The following is an 18,733-nucleotide window of genomic DNA, read 5'->3' as shown; positions in this document are numbered from 1 at the left end:
TGATTCTTTAAGGATTAATCACTGCCTCACCAAGTCAGTGTTCTGGTTAGCTTTTTCTTCTTTGGATGTTTCTGTGCCTGTTCATGCAAGAGAGAGAAGAGCAGAACTGCTTACTTGATAGTTTTCTGACATGTCTTCCGTTTTTTTCCCCCACCAGTTATGCAATCTCAGTAGCATTCTGCATTGTAATTGCAGTGTATGTCTAGCAGACTGTCCAGTAAGCTTTACAACCAGCCTGTTTCTGAAGGAGCAAGGAAGAAATCTGAGTCCCCAGAATTTACCTTAGACTGTAAATGAACAACAAATTCCTTAACATATCTGAAATGTTTTGTGCAGAGTAGTATTTTAGTTTGCAAATGCTGCTGTGTCCTTGTTAAATAAAATACAATCAGAATTTTTTCTGCTTTCTAAAATTAAACCTGAAATTCACTGTGAATATTTTCTGTATGTATTGGTGTATGATACATAGCTTCTATTGCATCTTGCCATATTTTCACCTTACTCATTTATTATTGCTACTCATTGTAGTGCCTCTGAAATTGTGATCATAGCATCATTGGAGCAGAGCTATGGCCAAATATTTGTATAGTGTGATTTGGAGAGGTGCCTAATAAATAGATAGAATTCTACACTCATAGACTGCATGCTTCCCTCTGGTTTCTGCATAGTGATTCTCATAATTTACACACTAAATTGTATGATGAATTAATTAGAAATAAAAATAAGAATTACTGGCCTGTCTAGAATAGTTTTTCTTACTCTGTGTGACTAAAGATTGGTACACCCAGATTATTTTCTTTATCTATGTGTAATGAAAAGATTTCTTATTATAAACATTTGAGTATTTAAAAACATTTAACACTCAAGTATTGATAATTTCTGTTAAATATTATGAACAAGTAGATTGTACCTGAGGCATGTGGATGATCATTTGGCTTTGAGGCTTTCTTATTACTTTTAGTAAGTCTTTGGATTCCTTTGTAAAAAAAAAAAAAATCTTAGCCTAATGGTCCTGTTCCTGGACTGCTACTTGATCCTGCACCCTGCCTTTATAAATACTGGCTTCACAATAGGTAAGCACTTTTTTGAGCTTGCAATCATATCACATTGTTAATCCTATTCATAAACTAATGGTTAAAAAAAGCAGTTATTTCTAACAATTTTAGTCTGTATTCTTTCTCAATTAAAGTGAACATATGAGAAGTCTTGGATAATTAATAGATAAAAGGTAGTACTTACCTTAAGGCCTTCATCTGTAATCATTGGAATATGAAGGTATACACTGAATGATGGGTACTTGTGTTGTGTGACAACACTTTCTAAAATTAGCGCCACTAAAGATGAGGTGGACATTTCTGTAAACTGTAGGTACTGCCAAGTACAGTATAGCCAAGCAATGGTGTAACTTATACCTGAGTTTCCTGTTAAATTTTGGATATTAGTTCAACAGAAAGATACTTTTGCTTCCAAAGACAACCATGCTATAAATGTAATAACTCCATAAATGTGTAAAATCTCTTAGTTTAGATTTACCTTCTCTTTTCCTCTTTCTCCACTTACCCTCTTCCAGGGCTAGCTTTTCAGGGCTATTCAACAAATAATGACTCTATGCCCCTGATAATTCCTACCCCAGCCTGGCTCAGCTTTCTACTACTTTATAGATTGAACAAAATATCAGAAAGTCACATAGATTTTAATGAACTAAACTCTGAAATCCCCTTTCAAATTCTTGAAGTTGTGGTAGACAGAAATAACATGAAAAGCAACATAGGTAAGACTTGAATTCTGTATTTAATTCTTTTGAAACTTTGATGTAGATTGTCTAACAGGTTTTTTTTTATTTATAAATGTTATTCTGTAGCTTCAGAGTGACTCTGAGGAGCATGATGGTAATTCAAAGTAAAAGTAGCAAAAGTGTTGGTAAATCAGTATGTAAGGAAATGTTCTTGCATGCATATGTGAAATACAGAGAAGTAGGTGCATGGAGTACAGAGAATTACAGTTCTCTAATGGTAAGGGATTGAATGCATTTCTGGAGTATCTACAGTAATTTGCTTGAAGTACAAGAGGTAATATAAATTACTGAGAGGTTTTGATAATTAAGAGAGCTACAAATCCTACAGATAGAAATGGCTACAACTGTTTATGGTGTTTAATTTATTTTTAAATGTTGTTGTTTTAAATATAAACTACTAAGTAATTTATGGTGTTCAGGAGGTCTTTCTGTCTGTTAATCTTGTAAGCATTATTGTGTGTGCAGTAGAAAATGTTTATTCCATTACAAATTTTTGAAGCTATCCTGTGTTTTTTAGGCCTAAAGACTGCCTCCGCTCTATTATGAAGAGAGTGAACCATAAAGATCCACATGTCGCTATGCAAGCTTTAACAGTAGGTTCTTTTTAATGTAGTTAATTTTCTTCCTGAAAAGTTACATTGCAAAAAAATGTCTAAGTTTTAATCTTTCTTTCATTAGCTTCTAGGAGCATGTGTATCAAACTGTGGCAAAATCTTTCATTTAGAAGTCTGTTCAAGAGATTTTGCCAGTGAAGTAAGCAATGTGTTGAATAAGGTAATGTATTGCATTATTTATACGTTTCACCTATAGGTGAATTTAGATAAAGAATTGGGGTAATCTGTAGGTGGAATGGAATCTACTTTTAAAGGACTAGAAAGGTGGAGGAGGGGAAGGAGAGAAGATTGCTTTAAAGGCTGTGGCTCTCAGAACTTCCTGAATGCCACTTCATATTAGTTAACATAGGTATTCTTCTTGGGGGAGGTGTGGTGTGTTTATTTATAAATAAGCTACTTTATTTTCACTTTAAATAATATCAGTAAAATGCTAAATGCAAATATGATGAAATGGAGATAAAACAGGGTTTCTATGTAACCTTATGTTATTTTGGACCTAGCATATACTGTACTGGTACAAACAATGCTGATGTATTTTGATGCTCCCTTTCTAATAAAGACTGAGTACTAAACTTGACTACAAAATAAAGTATCTGTATGTTTTATATTGGCAGTGACATGCAATTACTTGAAATTAAGATTTGGTTTCCACATTATTTAACTAGTTTCTACTGTCCATGCAGGGTCATCCAAAAGTTTGTGAAAAGCTGAAAGCACTTATGGTGGAATGGACTGATGAATTCAAGAATGACCCACAGCTTAGTTTAATATCTGCTATGATAAAAAATCTCAAGGAGCAAGGAGTTACTTTCCCAGCTATTGGTTCACAGGTATATTAGATTTTTGTGGTTGTTCTCAAAGTTTGTCACAAATTCCTTTTATCCTCAGCTCTGTATTTTAGTGTTTGTAGTCTTGAATTCTAGAATGTTTGGCAAACAAAATGAAAACTACCTTAAAACTTTTCTTCGAGGAGTGAAATGCTCTCAATTACTTGAGATTTTTATGTAGTAGATGAATGTAAAGCAAAATAGTGAACTTAATGCACTGTCAGTTTTTTGTTGGATTCATTTTTACATCTTTTACTTTTGGTTAGGCTGCTGAACAGGCAAAAGCAAGTCCAGCTCTAGTTGCCAAAGATCCTGGTACAGTAGCCACCAAAAAGGAAGAGGAGGATTTAGCTAAAGGTGAGTGCACTTATTTGCTGACATGATGCATATTGATTTATTTAAATGAACATTAGCCATTGTGTTTAGTAACACTGTATATATTACTAATGGTTTCTTCAATAGTTAATTCTCCAAAGTCTACTTTTAAAGAGATCTGTCATGCATGTCTACATAAGTTTCATAATTTGTGTCCACCCTGCCCCTTCTTAAATATGATAATTTTTTCTACAACCTTGAGCTGAGTTTATGATGAGTGAAACTTCTCTGCTCAATTACATTTAATTGAAAATGACCCAGAAATGTAAAATTATTCAAGGAATGATGGGGGGTGAGGGGGGGAAAGGAAGGGGCAAATATTTGCTTGTTTAAGCAAAAATAATTTTATTAATTATGAATTAAGGAGGGACTTTACTGTGAAGGTGACCAAGCACTGGCACAGCTTTCCCAGGGATATAATGGGGTCTTTATTCTTAGAGATATTAAAAAGTTGTCCTTGGCAATCAGCTGTGGTGATGCTGCATGAACAGGGGATTGAACCAGTTGACATCCAGAGGTGCCTTCCAACCTCAGCCAATCTGATTCTGTGAATCCTGACTAAAGGCTTCTGTCTAAGAGAGAACCAGTGTGCACTGGAACAGCAGTATCTTTATAATGTTTCAAGCAAGCTGGAAAAGTTCAACAAGGTGTAAGATGTAAAGTAAGAATGTAAATATTTTACATCAGTTCAAGTTTGTAACAATAAAATAATAGTAAAAATTGGATGACTTGGTGGAATTATTCTATTTGTGCTTAAATTCTATTTATTCATCCTGTCAATGTTGGAAGCCTCAGTAAATCCATAGGTAGAATTCTGCTCTTTGTTATTTACCATTAATTCTAAGAGAAAGACAGAAAGTCATTAAAATGCAACAGGAATAGAATTATACTAAAAGTTTTCACAGAATTAAATTTTCATATAACTCAACCCCTTTTTATAAGCAATTTTCATCTGAGTAGCTCTTCTTTTGTAGCTATTGAGCTGTCACTAAAAGAACAAAGGCAACAGCAAACCACACTTTCCAGTTTGTATCCAAGCACCTCAAGCCTTTTAACAAACCACAAACACGAGGGGCGAAAGGTTCGTGCAATCTATGATTTTGAGGCTGCTGAAGATAATGAACTAACTTTTAAAGCTGGAGAACTTATAACTATCCTTGATGACAGGTAAGTTATGCAGAATACCTACTGGAATTATTTTAAACTGTGAAAATTAAGTATAAATAATTATATCTTCTATGTAGAAACATACCTTGAAATACAATGAATGGAAATGTATTTTTGTATTAATACTTTTTTTTTGTTATCTCCTAGATTTTTTAAAAATAAATCTATTTGCATAAAAATTCTTATGTAAAGATTTCTGCAAATATACAAATTATATTTATGTGCTCATAATGTAAAAGCCTTTACTGGGCAATTCCTGGGAAAGTTCCATGTGGATATGGGATTTCTGATGTATGTGTGCTTTATTTATTTATTTATTTATTTTAATCTTTAGTGATCCAAATTGGTGGAAAGGTGAAACTCATCAGGGTATAGGATTGTTTCCATCCAATTTTGTAACAGCTGATCTTTCTGCTGAGCCTGAAATGAGTAAGTAACATTACATTTATGTATATATCTTCAACCCTGACATGGCTCATGGGTAATTTCCTTTCTCTTGTGATGGAGTTCACTTAAAAATTAATGTGATAACTGAAGTAAAAGAGAGGAGCCCTTGCTATGCTATCGCAAACAATGGTCAGACCAAGGTTGCCCAAACTGTCTTCTGCTGAAAAATGCTGCTGTCTGCTGCTGCCTTTGACAGCAGCTTCTTTGAGACTCATGGAATCACTCCATTGATGTGGGCAACAGCAGCTTTTTTTCCAAATTGCCTTTTTGTCCAGTTGCAATGGTGCATATCTAATCAAGATGAAAGTGAAGGCCCCATGGCAGATAGGACTTGGAGACAGATGACCAGTGTTCAAATAGTTCCAGAAACCTACATACTGTAGGTATGAACATGTGCATAGTGGACAGAGGGATTTTCTGCATGCAGCTTATTTACTTGTATCTATTTATATCCATCCAATCTACTTTAAATATTAATAAAAATATTAAATATTAGACAAGACTTCAAGATTCTAGAGCTGATTTCTGTAAATCTTGTGAGTTTGCAAGATTAATCTTCTGTGATTTCAATTTGAGGGTGCTAGAAGTATGAGCAGGTCAACAGAATTACATGCTGTAGTATTCATTTGTGCTATGTTAAGACTATCTAATAAGAGTGTATGATAAGATTCATATTTGGCTTTTTTGCTAAATATGAACTTTTACTGCTATTCTTTACTACAGAGGAATGAGATGCTTTTAGTGTAGGATCTGGTGAAGAAGGAATAGAGGAACTTGAGACATTTCAGTTGTGTACTATGTTCTGGAGAAAAGAAGGCTTAGTTTGTCATAGATGATTTTATTTGTTTTATCTTAAATTTGACTTGCTAGCCCTAATGTTTCTGATTGCTCTGAGTTTTTTGTCCTGATGACTTTTTAATATGTGTGTTATGTGCAGGGAGACTATGATAAAGCCATTTACTTGCTAAAACATGTTTCTGCTGAGCTTGTGTGAGCTGACCTATTTTTTTATAATGTGGTTAACAGATAGGAAAATTATTTAGGTCTGTGGCTTTCAAATGTCAACAAAATACTGATTTTTTAAAATTTTCACAGTAGAGGTTTCAAATGCAAGGAACCAGCCGATATATTAGTTATATATTTATGCCATTGTTTATTTGTTCTTTTATAAAATTAAATGTGGCTGTTTATCTTACAGTGAAAACTGAGAAGAAAACAGTGCAGTTCAATGATGAAGTTCAAGTAGAGACAATAGAACCTGAGCCAGAACCAGTTTATATTGATGAAGTAAGCATGCTAAAACTGCTGATTGGTATTAAATGCACTGCTGGGACATTAAAATATATGTTGTTTAACCCTTTCATCTTGTACTTCAAAAATATGATATATATATATATATATATAGGGAATTGAAAGAGAGGTATATTTTAAGTAATAATAAAAGAAAGATCTGCAGTATTCTCTTTTCTTTAGGAGTCTTGAAGGAATGAAGGAAATTTTTAGGACTTTCTGAAACTGAATTTGGAGGTGCATTCCATTTAGGCCCTGCTTGGTGTTGCACGTCTGTTTACCTCCAAGCTAGAATCTTAATGTTGAGTGGAACATCTACTTTCAAATTTTGTTTCAAGTACTTCAGGATACCATAGAGATCCCCATCTTGACTGCTCACTTAGATTTATTTCCAGTATAACCACTACCGTCTATTCTCTTTCTGTCCCTGCAAAGTCTGAAATTCTGTTCCTCTGTAATATTTAGTGAGATATATAGAATCTCACCACAGCGATCCTGTAGAGTTTCCAGGAACTTTCAGTCCAGGAAGTTTTTTCCCTGTTTTTTTTTTTTTTTTTTTTTCCCTCAATCTGGGTTCTCTCACTGTTGTTTTGAAATGAGAAATCAGTTACTGCCTTCCTGAAGTTCTATTTAAGTCCCACCTCAAAAGCTTCTTCCCAAGAGATAGTACTTTGGAACCTGCTGAAATACATTATCTGAGGCTTTCCTTGAGATGCCTTCCAGCTTTTGTTTTCTGTGAGTCCATTGTTGATTTTTTTCAGTACATTCTTTTGTTTTTAAATTTGCCACAGTATAATTTTTAAGCAAGTAACTAATTTGACTTTTCCCCACCTTTCCATGGTTTAAGGAGGACAAAACATGGTGCTATTTTTTACTTTCATACAACCTATATAACTTAGTGTGAAAAAGGCTATTTATTTGATAGTGCTCAGCTAATGCATGATTAAAAATAATTTACATGCAATATTTTTGGTACTTTAACCAATATAGTCTACTCCAAGACAGATTTTTTTAAAGACTTTATGCCTGTTTGTTTTCTAACCCTTGATGTTTTTATTATAAAACGCTTGCACTTGAACTCCTTATTTAAGCTTTACTTATTCTGAAGTAAATCCTGAAATGCCTCCAAACATCATCTTAAAAAAACACTTGCATGTACATTGGTAATGACATGGCTCATGTACCGAATAGGCTTCATGCACTTAAAATTGCTTTTCATTGAATTTGAAGTACTCTCTCAATATATTCTGTCAAAACATTTCCACTAATCCCACTAGGTGGTGGTATTGCATATGTAATAGCTAGGCTGGAAAAATAGGAACTGCTCAGAAAATAATACATGTTTAGAAGAACTTTTAGGAATAAGGGCGTATTCTGCACATTGTACTTGTTACCATTTTTTCCTCATTTGGTTTTTCCTTGTTCAAGCATCTTCATTCCTGTAAAGTAGCATGTGTCATTTGTATTTCCTTAAAGTAAGTCTAGTTGATTCTCAAGTGCCAAGGGATTGAAATGGCTGTTGTGAACAGCTGCTTTAGTTTGCTATCTTGAAAGGGCTAATTCCCCTGCTGCCACATTTGCCCTAATGATACAATTTGTGTTCTAGGATAAAATGGACCAACTCTTGCAGATGTTACAAAGTGCTGATCCATCTGATGACCAGCCCGACCTCCCAGAATTGCTTCATCTTGAGGGTAACAAAAAGGAATGAGTTTTTTCATTGTTTTTTTCCTTACTGGTAATTTTCTGTATCAACGCAAATTGAAACTAAGCTGAGACTACTTCAGCTTCATGTGCATGTGAGAAGCATGCCTGAGGAAAGTGCCTGAGCCATAATTATCTTCTCACTTCTTGTTTCCCACATCTAGGAGACCAAAGTACCAAATGTTAACTTAAAACAAGTCTACTTTTCTCTAAAGAAAACTGTTTCCTATATTATTTTCCTTTTGACGACACATAAATACTTAATCATATTCATCCATTATATTTTTCCTTCATAGAGTAGCACAGCATGAGTGTGAAAGGAGTGTCAGGAAGATTCCATGAGAGGAAGCAGAAATGCCACGAAGGTTTAGAATAGACCTGTGGGTGTCCCACATGCTTTTTACCTGCATGTGTATTTCTTGAGGAGTTGCATATTAACAAATACCTCATAGAGTGCTACAAATTATCCTTCTCTTTTAACATTAAATTGTTCGGACTGCCTCTTCATAGAGGCATTATAGATCACTTTACCTAGGTTGATAGATGCACAAAAATTTTTTGAATGGAATTTGGGAAAGGAAGAAAGGAAACTTCCCAATTATGAGACAGAACATAGGCTTAAACTGACAATCCAGATGATACCAGACTTATTTTAAAATGTACTTTTAAAATTGTATCACTACTGAAAACTTTAGCTGGGTCTCGTTCTTAAATTGTTCATGATGCTACCTCTGTTATTAAAAATTTCTTGGCATACAGATTATAGTAATAAACTAAAAAAAATGGACTAGCATCTATTTCTATTTTTAATTGCTTTCTGATTTTGCAGTATGGAAATATTTATTACTCTGATATATTTTAATGTCTTTCTCTTCTAGCAATGTGCCACCAAATGGGACCTCTCATAGATGAAAAATTGGAAGATATAGACAGGTAAAAATAAATGTCATGTGCATTGACCGAAATTAAAATTCATTCTTAGAAATACCAGAGTTATTTCTTGATAATGTCTTAATTTCTGTGAATACTGGCAAAAAACAAGTGTATTTATTAGTAGTTGGTCTGAGGTCTGAAGATTTCTTTCCCATAGTCATATAATTTATAGTGTTGTACAATTTGACTCTCTGGCACTTGTCAGGCATCACTACACAATAAGAAAATGTAACTTAATGCACCTCATGAAATTAGCACCTCTGTTTTATCTGTCCTATACTGACGTTATCTAAATTGTAGAATGAACTGTAAAACATATTTTTTAGGAAACATTCAGAACTTTCAGAACTCAATGTTAAAGCAATGGAGGCTCTTTCTTTATATAACAAATTGATGAATGAGGACCCGATGTATTCCATGTATGCAAAACTACAAAACCAGCAGTATTACATGCAGTCATCTGGTGTTTCTGGCTCTCAGGTATGGATGTAACCTTTAATAGCCATTGACCTCGTCTAGTTCACTGACTGAGCAGTGTTGGCTTTTTTGCACAGTATGTAAAAAAATAACAACAAAAATGTTAGTTTTCAGCTAAAAGCTTTGGATGATCTCCTTTTGTGGGTTCTAATGCTTTTAGTGTCTTTCTATTCAGTTCCTTTTGATCAAGGAAAAAGCCCATCCTGGGCTTTAAGTTGTATAAATTAAAAAATCCAAACTGCCAGGGCTTTTCATAGTGGATCAGAGAAAATAAACAACCAAAGGTAGTACAATTTCTCCCCATCTACTCATAGACAATTCAACATGAAGATGATGCTATCAAAGAATCACCATTTTTAACTTCAGTAATTTAAATGCTAAATGCTCTTCACAGATTTTTTTTAAAGCAAAGATTTGAGGAGATGTGTTTTAGTTCTAAAGTCTGATATTAAATAGCAAATTTTCTTGTATTTTATTTCTAATATTTATTTAACTTCCTAGGTTTATCCAGGGCAAACTCAAGGTAATGCATATTTGGTGGCAGGGAGTGCACAGATGGGCCACATTCAAGGTTACAGTCTTCCTCCAGAACAGCTCCCTTCTCTCAGCCAAGGCACAGTTACTCCATCTGCCAGCTCAGTAATTCCTGGTCAGCCGGCACAGACGTCTTACACAAAGTAATTTAAAATATTTTTTCTATTCAAGTTTAAATCAATTTAAACAGAGACTCTCTTTTAAATTACAGAAGTATAATTATAAATACAACTGAAAGATACTTTAGTGAAATTTCTTCCAGAGTGCTTATTATTTGTGTCGTGTGTTTGGTAAAAATTCTGACAAATTTCGTAAGTTTTTTTTAAATTGTTTTTAGATTTTATCTTATGTAATTTATATAGCTATATATTTTTTATATAAAAACAGAGAAAAATATACAGACATGATTTAGTAGTAGTAACTTTTAATATACTTTTAATGTTGAAGATTATTGGCTGACTCTGCATGATTTCTGACAGTGTATATTCTACTGTTCCTTTGCCAAATATCTTACCACAGAAGAATGGGTAGAATTCAGCTCATTTTGGGAAAGAAGTGAATGGGCAATGGATACTTACTAAAGCTTATACAGCTTACACAAATAGGAAGCTAAAAAAGGCTTTCTACATTGGGTAGATGGTCAAAGATACTAAGTATTGGTTAAGTTACCTATATGGTGAAAAGGTTTGTGGGTTTTTATTAGTTGCTTTTTGTTTGTTTGTGTTTTCTGGTTTTGTTTACTCTCTGTGGAAAGTAATTTTATTCTAAAAAGTTGGGAGAGACATCCATCCTGAGTCATTAATGTATTTGTTAGTCTTTGTCCTCAAAGGTACTAATTTGGGATAGTAAAGCATACAATGATAAAGTGAATTTCTGCATATTCATCTGACTCATTTTGCTATTTAAAACAGTTTGTCAGGTTTTGTTTTTTTCATGAATAGAATGGAAGATAAATGGTATTCCATGTTGCACCTTAAAATAAAACAGAAGTATGGATTCATGGTCTAGTTTTAAATCCATGGGGAGTGTCTATTCTGTGTTTAAATCAGAGGAGAGTGTTTGAGTTTTAATGGGAATACTCATTGGCTACAGTTTTAAATATGCAATGTGTCCAGAGTTAGAAGATTTTTGTATTTATAAATAGAACAACTGAAGAAGCAATAAAGTTTTGCTGTTCTGTTGATAATTTGTTTGTAAATTCTATTTTAAATATTTTTTCTCTCTTTTTTTCTTTTTCTTTTTTCAGTGCAATGGTTGGTTCTGTTGCTGGAAGTACCTACTCTAACCAGCCTCCAGTGTACAGCCCACCACCTGGTACTGTTGATGTTGCTGCTTATCAGAATGCTGGAACTAATATGTCCCAGGTGCCAAACTATAACTTAACACCTGCAGCTGTGCCTCAGACAGCAGGCAGTCAGCAAGCACCTCCACAACAACCACAGCCTCCACCCCCTCAACAACCACAGCACAGTTACTCACAGAAGGCTCTGCTATAGGATCCAGGACTTCTGATTCCTAATCTTCTTTAACCTCTGCTAAAGGCGGTTGGCAATTCTATGAGTTTCTTCATTTAGTCTCCTAAACTTTGTTTATCCTCAGCTTAATAAGAATCTCTCTTGGTGAACAAGTTCAATTTGCACTGACTTTTTAGGATTTTTTTTTTTTAATTTTGCAGAGGAACTGATATATTTAGGAAATTTAATTCCTTTTAAAATGCCTAAAAATTGGTACAAGATTATTTATGTATGGTTAAATTGGCTAGTTTGTGAAAACTCAACCATTGCAAACTGTTGTGGCATATATGTTATGTAGATAAAGTGTGTGATTGCAGTAGTGCCCATTTCGTATAACTATGGTGATCATGTGAATATATTTAACACAATGTTTAAAAATAATTTGCTTTACTATTTTATTTTAATCATAAACTGACAACAACGTTTCATGTCTATTTTTAAGACAGATGCAATGTCTTTTTCTAGTGCAAGTAAAACAGCAATTCTGCATATCATGGTTACAATTACAAGCTAAGGTCTTTATATGAATTTACAAATGTAGACAAGTTTCACTACTTCTTGAATTGGACACAAGTGTATCATGGCTATTAGATTGCTTATCTACCAAAGTAAACTTGTTAACTAGAAAATTATTTGGGGGGATAACAGCGAATTATGATTCTGCTTTGGACATAATTACTAACTTAAAACTACTATTCAGAGGCTGCTAATGTATCATGGGACCATGAAATGGATCAGGATCTTGCATTTTATCATGAGAAGCCTGTAATTTATTTTTCCAAGTTGTTTTTTAAAGTGAGAACCAGAGCTATGTGTGTTGGTAGAGGTTGCACCAAAGAAAGACAGAGGAATTGATTTGAAAGAGAAACAATGGAGTTTTAAACTGGACACACAGCATGAATTACATTATTTTATTCAAGTCTTCTTAATTCGAACATGGAAAATTATGGACATGTAAATCAGTTCAGGGCTTTGTTTTATCTCTTGTGGCCTTGCTTAGCAATTTGTTCTGTTTACTGTTCTAACACAAACACTTCTGCCTTAAATGTCTGTTTCAATTTCCAGTTGTACCATTTGAGTTTATGAGGCCTTGTATAATTTGAATAATTTATGAGGCATCTTATCTAAATCCAGTTTTAGGTTGCTTTAAATTCTCTTCTTCAGCAACATGAATTAGCCTGTTTTATACCCTTGTGTTTCTCAGTAACTTAGCTGCGTGGCTTTGTAAAGCATGGTATTTTCTTTCTGTGGATGAGGTGCTGCAAAAGAAACATGGTAATGGAAGGCAGCATTTTAGGTGTGCTTGAGCAGAATTTCTTGTACAAAGACTATTATTACTTTGTGTTTCTATTCCATCTAGTAATGCATCCTGGTTTCGTCTCTTCCAGCAACTCTAACTCCACTACAGCAATACTAGATGGCTTCAACATCAGGTCTGCTTTTAGTCCTGTGTGTACGTCAGAAGTTGTTTGTTTAGTGTATCGTATTTTAGTGTGATGCTTCTGGAATTAAATGTTGCAACTGTACATTATACTGTAAAATGAGCTCTGTTATCCCATATTCTCCTGCATCTGTTCACAATTACTTAACCTTTGTTTCACTATTTTAATTGACATCAGTGTTTTGCCAGATACTTCCAGATGACTGCTTTGGGTAACTTCTGATGGGTGGTTACAAAGCATACCCATGGTTGACCTACTCCAGTTGGGGATGTTCTAGCCAGCTGGTTGATGTAGTGCTAGGGTTTTCATGTTATTTGTTTTCTCTATAATTTTAAACTGTCATTAATTATTTCAGTACTTGGTATCATTGCAAAAGCCTGTGGAATTTGAAAGGAAATGCTAAAGAAAGAATAATAATCTGACATACTGTGTCATGGATGACTTTTTATGGATTGAAGAAGTAATGCCTTTAGAAAGGACTTGTAGCCTAATTTAGATAGTGTTCTCTGTATCCATTAGGTATCTTATTCCAAAATTAGATATTCAATATGTATAGAAGTGTATAATTTATACACAAAAGTGAAAATAATTTATTCCCTTGTTCTTAGTCTTTGATTCAAGGAGAAGCTTGAAGCATCAAGATCGTCTTTTTGATAGTAAATATTGTATTTTTGTGTTGTCGCATGTTCCCTAATGAGGGCAGGTGGAACTTCTGTACAGAAATGACCCAGAAAAATACATTTTGTTAGTAATTTGTCACTGTTTTTAAAATTTTTCCTTGATATACAGAAGTGCTAGATCCTGGTTTCTCATTTGAACCTTAGGTGTATCACAGTTTTTCTGCTCTCCAATTTGGTTATTTTGGCCAATCATCTGTTTTTATGAATATTAAAATCACCTTTCATGTTCATCATGACCAAAACAAACCAGTTGCTAAAATTCAGTGCCCCTTTAAATTCAATATAATGAAAGTTGTAAAAGAAGATAGACACTTTCTATTTTCCTTCATGCTTTTATTAAAGTCAGTGCTCTAAGGTTTCTCCTGTAGCAGGCTGGGAATTTTAGTTGACTTTGAATCAGAGTTCATTGTCTACACCTGGTGGAGTAGGTCACTATAATTTTAGGTTCTGAGTCTTAGTGTTTCTGTTGCAACCTGCATTTTCCATTTTATGTGCAATTTTCAGATTAAATTGAATTTGGAGCTGTATTGCTCCATGTTGATTTTTCTTATCAGAAAATTTCTTCCTGCTTGGTTATGCCCTGTAAGCTTGATGCTCTGAAGTGATGCCTTCTTCTACTTTGCTAGATGCTGTCAGCACATGATTTCATGCAATCATCCTCTCATATTCTCTCTGATAGCTTAGAAATGATACTTCAGTTCACCTTCTCTCTGTTGCTTTGTTATCATGAACCTGGAGATGCCACTGCTGGTGCTTTTCTGCCATGATTTAGTCTTATATTCCTTGTTTATGCATTGTTTTGAACCAAGTTCACTTATGTTCTACCTTACTATGGTATTGAACACTGAAATGTTAGTGAGCAGGGGAAAGTACACACACAGCTACTGTGTAGAAAAGCTTTTTAGTAATTAAATAAAGTGTTAGAATGCAAACTATTTGAAAGTAAGGAATCATTGGAAATGCTATTCATGGTCCAATAGAAGACCTGATTTTTTAATGTCTTGTTTCTTTACATGTAAATTGTCAATTTAAGGCTAAAATATATTCAAGATATTTTGTATATTTTTGTTTTACTTAACCCTTTCATTAAGGAATACAAAAATGCTAATTAACTTTGGAAGGGATATTTCAGTGGCTTGGTTAGCATGAACTGGAGCAAACTCTGGAAAGTGCCTTCTGTGCATTTCACTTCTATGAGCAAAATTTTTTTAGCCATTTGTATCATCTCAATTTATGTAGGCATAACAAACCTGTCAAGATTTACTCTAAAGCCTCCCAGGAAAAATACTGGGGTACTATGTTAAAATTTTCTGTACTGATGTCATGGCAGTGTGTTCCAGAGTGTGCAGCTGCAGAAACAGTCACAATATATTTTCCTACGTCTGTTTAACTGGTGCTGTGTAGATGTGTCTGTAATGTAGAGACAGCAGTAAAAAGGAGCAAAATATCAGAATTCCTGCATGCTTCTCAGCAGGTGTGGAGCAGCATACTGCCCTCATGGTACAGCTACTGTTCATGAATTTTGAGGTAGGAGGAACTGAAATAAATCTGAACTTCAGAAAATTCTGCCAGATTGCAAATGGTTAGATGTAACAGCCATTTAATTATATAATTTTAATACTTTTAATACCATGTACATATTTTGCTGATCAAATCTAGGCTGCTACTATAGTTCTCAGATTTCCTCTAGATGGCAGGAACATCAGATTTACACTGGAGAACTGCTTAATACCTCATTCTCCAATTTTTTTTGGTATTTTCTCTAATATCACTTTATTTTTCACTTATATTTCAAAGATATCTGTGCAGTCTTTATATACAAAGGTCTTACCTTATTCCTGCTGAGGTTCACAGAATGAAAAAAGACATCTCTAATTAGAGCAGCTACACTGGCACTTTGAATTACACAACTGCACCTTCCTTTTGAGAATATGTAGGTATCTGTTTTGAAGAACAAGGGAGCATAATATTTCCAGTTAAAAACTGGAAGATATATTTTTAAATAAAAAGGTAGGATAAAAGTTGCAAACACCTCCATTGCCAACAGCAGGCAAAATCATTTTTTACTCTTATTCAATCTTAATAAAGCTGATCAACTCCACACTACAGCTACTCCTTTCTCATTTTCAGCTGCAGTGAAGAATGTTGACCTTCATACATACACTGTCCAACACCATAGGAAAACATGGAGGAGGCCTTGATATTTGAACTTTTTGCTTCAATATATAAAAAACACTATGTACATTTTTGAAGCCTTGTTTCTTAAATTAGGATGGTTGTGTTTAAAAACATTCCATTTACTACTCTGTGAATTGCAGATCTGAGTTCCCTTTTCATGCTGCTACCTTCACAAAAAGGTGGTATGAGTTTTTGTTCTATCCTGCATGTTCTGAAATCCAAATAATTTTTGTCTTTGTCATGAAAAAGAAAAACCTGCTGCAGTCTGCTTTGGTTTTAATAAAGTGTACACAGTAGCAAAGTGCATTTTTGTTTGGCTTTGTTTGTTTTGATGCTCCCTTTGATGTTGGCATATGTATATATTTAGATATACTGCACTGTTGTACAAGAATTGTTTTAGAAAATAACACTATTTGTAAAAACTGTTAATTGTTTTTGGTATGAATGCAAAATATTAAAGTTGGAGTATTTAGTTCATTATGTTGCAAAGTCAATTTATAAATTTTATGGAGGAATAATTGAAATTCTTTTGCTGGAAGGACTTAGAGTTACAATAAGCAAGGTCTGTTAGAAGTTCTTAAATTTTCTGGTTTCAGTTGGGTTGAAAGTGGGGTTTTTTATTGTTCTGATTGGGGAAGATATGTGGGTTTTTCTGCTACATAAATTACATTATCTTTTTATAAACAATCTGTTATTGAGTTCCTTCAGCTAACCCAAATAATCAATTGTAGATCTTATTTCAAGTATGTTGCATGTCCTCTATTGTTTGGTAAATACAGTATGAGTATTTTAAAGGGATTTTGAAGAACAAATGGAAACAACTGTGTCTGTACTGTCATGTATATATTTTGTTATAGATGAATAAGTAGATTTTATGGTAGCTTGACAGTTAATTCCATTTCTGATGACAGCAACACAAAGTAGTGTAGAACCTGGTGTTTTGATCGATGGGAAATGTCTTGAAAATCAGGCTAAAACCTGGTTTATGAATATTAAAATGCTGTCAGAATTGAAGCTTAATAGACTTGACAGCTCTATGCTGTGCTCTTAAAACAATGTTAAGCATAAATTTTTGCTTAAACCAATTTAAACCATGGGACTTTGGGAGCAGTGGGCAGCAGTATCAGTTTGGCCTGTTCTTAGGGTCTCTTCCTAAAAATGTGAGCCAAACCCTAAGGACAAGAGTTTATGTGGATTGTGGGTTAGTTCAGTGGGATGATTTGTGTCTTTCAAGAGAATATCTATTCAGTTGACAGAATTAAAAGTCCTTCAGATTGTGTAAAAGTTAACTTTGTTCTGTTTTGGAACGGGGAGGGGCAATTAGTGTTGAGTTTGCTTTATAGCCTGTCTCTTAGATAGAAAGTATTTCTGTTGAGATGCCTGTGATGAAAATAGATTTTGAGAGTTTGTTTCATAGTATTTAAAGTTTATTGTAAATCTGTTGCCATGAACCTGGGCAAGAGGTAATATAAGCATCACGGTATTTAAGGAGCTGGAACCAACTCTTAAACTTTTGAAGAACTTGTTCATATGCAATCTCTCTTCATAGCACTCACTTCATATGACATTTCTGAAGCTGGACACCTTAATGAATTGTCTTATCACTGTAGCCAGTTTTTGAAATCCTATTCTATCTACTCTGTTGCAGGATAAAGATTTTTCTCTCTGATGATATTTGTAAATTTAGGTTTCTGAATTATTTTAAGTCTAATCTGGTTTTGTTAATACTGATTGTTATCTATGTTTTAAGTGAGAAATGAGAGCTGTCATTATGAGAGAACCTGTGGAAGAACTTCCACTGATTAAGGCTGACTTGTACTTTTGAAAAATCACATAAACCCTGGGAGTACACATGGGCAACACACAATAATGCAGTTAATCATATAGGTCTAAATAAGGCAAATATGTATTTTGAGTTAAAGGTTTAGAGCATTTTTAGAATAAAATCTTCTGCTATAGTATGTAAAGAATGTGATGATTGTAGCACTTAATATTTTGCTTTGACTTTAATGCTTTAAGCATGGGTTTTGAAACCTTATGCGTGCCCCCTTCACTGCTAGCAGACAGTGCAGCTTGGTGCATATGCCTCATGTTCCCAGGCTTGGTGACATCCACTGCCTTGGCAGCTGTGCTTTGGACCCTCATTGAGGAGCAGAATCCAGCAGGAATGTGGAGGGTGCTCAGCAGAGCCTGTAATCATTGGGACACTGCTCAATAGTACAAACTCTGACTGGTCTGTTTACCACTTTCTGGCAACAAGAAGCACACATATCAGGGAATGAACACCTTCAATATATACATAGCTGGACCACTCACAGTTTTGAAGCTTGGTTTACTAATGATGCTCTGACTGCTACTGAAATCACACTGGAATCTATTTCTAGCCAGTTGTGATGGATCACCCCTGTTGACTCATGCATCCTCAGGTATTTGTGGATTATGCAGATGTGTTTTATTTTGCAGTCTATGTGTCAGACTATCCCAACTTACTGTGCTTCTTAAAGGAATGTGAACGTTTAATTTCCTTGGTTTTTCATGTCTTTTAGACTTGTGAAAATTTCCCCAAATTAGTCTTTTTCTTTGCCTTGTGAAATACTGTCATAGCTGATGCTGGAGAATGGTTAGGCAAATTCTTCAGCAAAAATCATACAGTCTGATGATTTATAGGTAATACAATGATTTTCATTAAAATCTTTGTTTACATAAGAACAAATGGAAGCCTCCAGTGAATGGCAGAGAAGTCATGGTTCTCTGAA

At 34.2% G+C, this 18,733-nt stretch overlaps 1 protein-coding gene across 1 annotated transcript in view; it reads left to right on the top strand.

The window, feature by feature from the left end:
* STAM (signal transducing adaptor molecule) overlaps nucleotides 1-16,454 on the top strand; it is a 31,492-nt gene extending 15,038 nt beyond the window's left edge. Inside the window, exons 3-14 of the mRNA XM_062507577.1 lie at nucleotides 2,313-2,388; nucleotides 2,474-2,569; nucleotides 3,093-3,239; nucleotides 3,503-3,593; nucleotides 4,586-4,778; nucleotides 5,113-5,207; nucleotides 6,424-6,512; nucleotides 8,122-8,209; nucleotides 9,098-9,152; nucleotides 9,479-9,632; nucleotides 10,131-10,306; nucleotides 11,410-16,454. Of these exons, the coding sequence (XP_062363561.1) occupies nucleotides 2,313-2,388; nucleotides 2,474-2,569; nucleotides 3,093-3,239; nucleotides 3,503-3,593; nucleotides 4,586-4,778; nucleotides 5,113-5,207; nucleotides 6,424-6,512; nucleotides 8,122-8,209; nucleotides 9,098-9,152; nucleotides 9,479-9,632; nucleotides 10,131-10,306; nucleotides 11,410-11,659 (1,510 nt within the window). The 3' untranslated portion in view covers nucleotides 11,660-16,454. The remainder of the gene's footprint in view (nucleotides 1-2,312; nucleotides 2,389-2,473; nucleotides 2,570-3,092; nucleotides 3,240-3,502; nucleotides 3,594-4,585; nucleotides 4,779-5,112; nucleotides 5,208-6,423; nucleotides 6,513-8,121; nucleotides 8,210-9,097; nucleotides 9,153-9,478; nucleotides 9,633-10,130; nucleotides 10,307-11,409) is intronic.
* Nucleotides 16,455-18,733: the final 2,279 nt, after the last annotated feature.

Source organism: Cinclus cinclus, chromosome 1 (genome assembly GCF_963662255.1).
Source record: "Cinclus cinclus chromosome 1, bCinCin1.1, whole genome shotgun sequence".
In the NCBI taxonomy this organism is placed as follows: Eukaryota; Metazoa; Chordata; class Aves; order Passeriformes; family Cinclidae; genus Cinclus; species Cinclus cinclus.
Note: the sequence above shows the minus strand (reverse complement) of the source record. Positions and strands in the feature narration are given on the sequence as shown.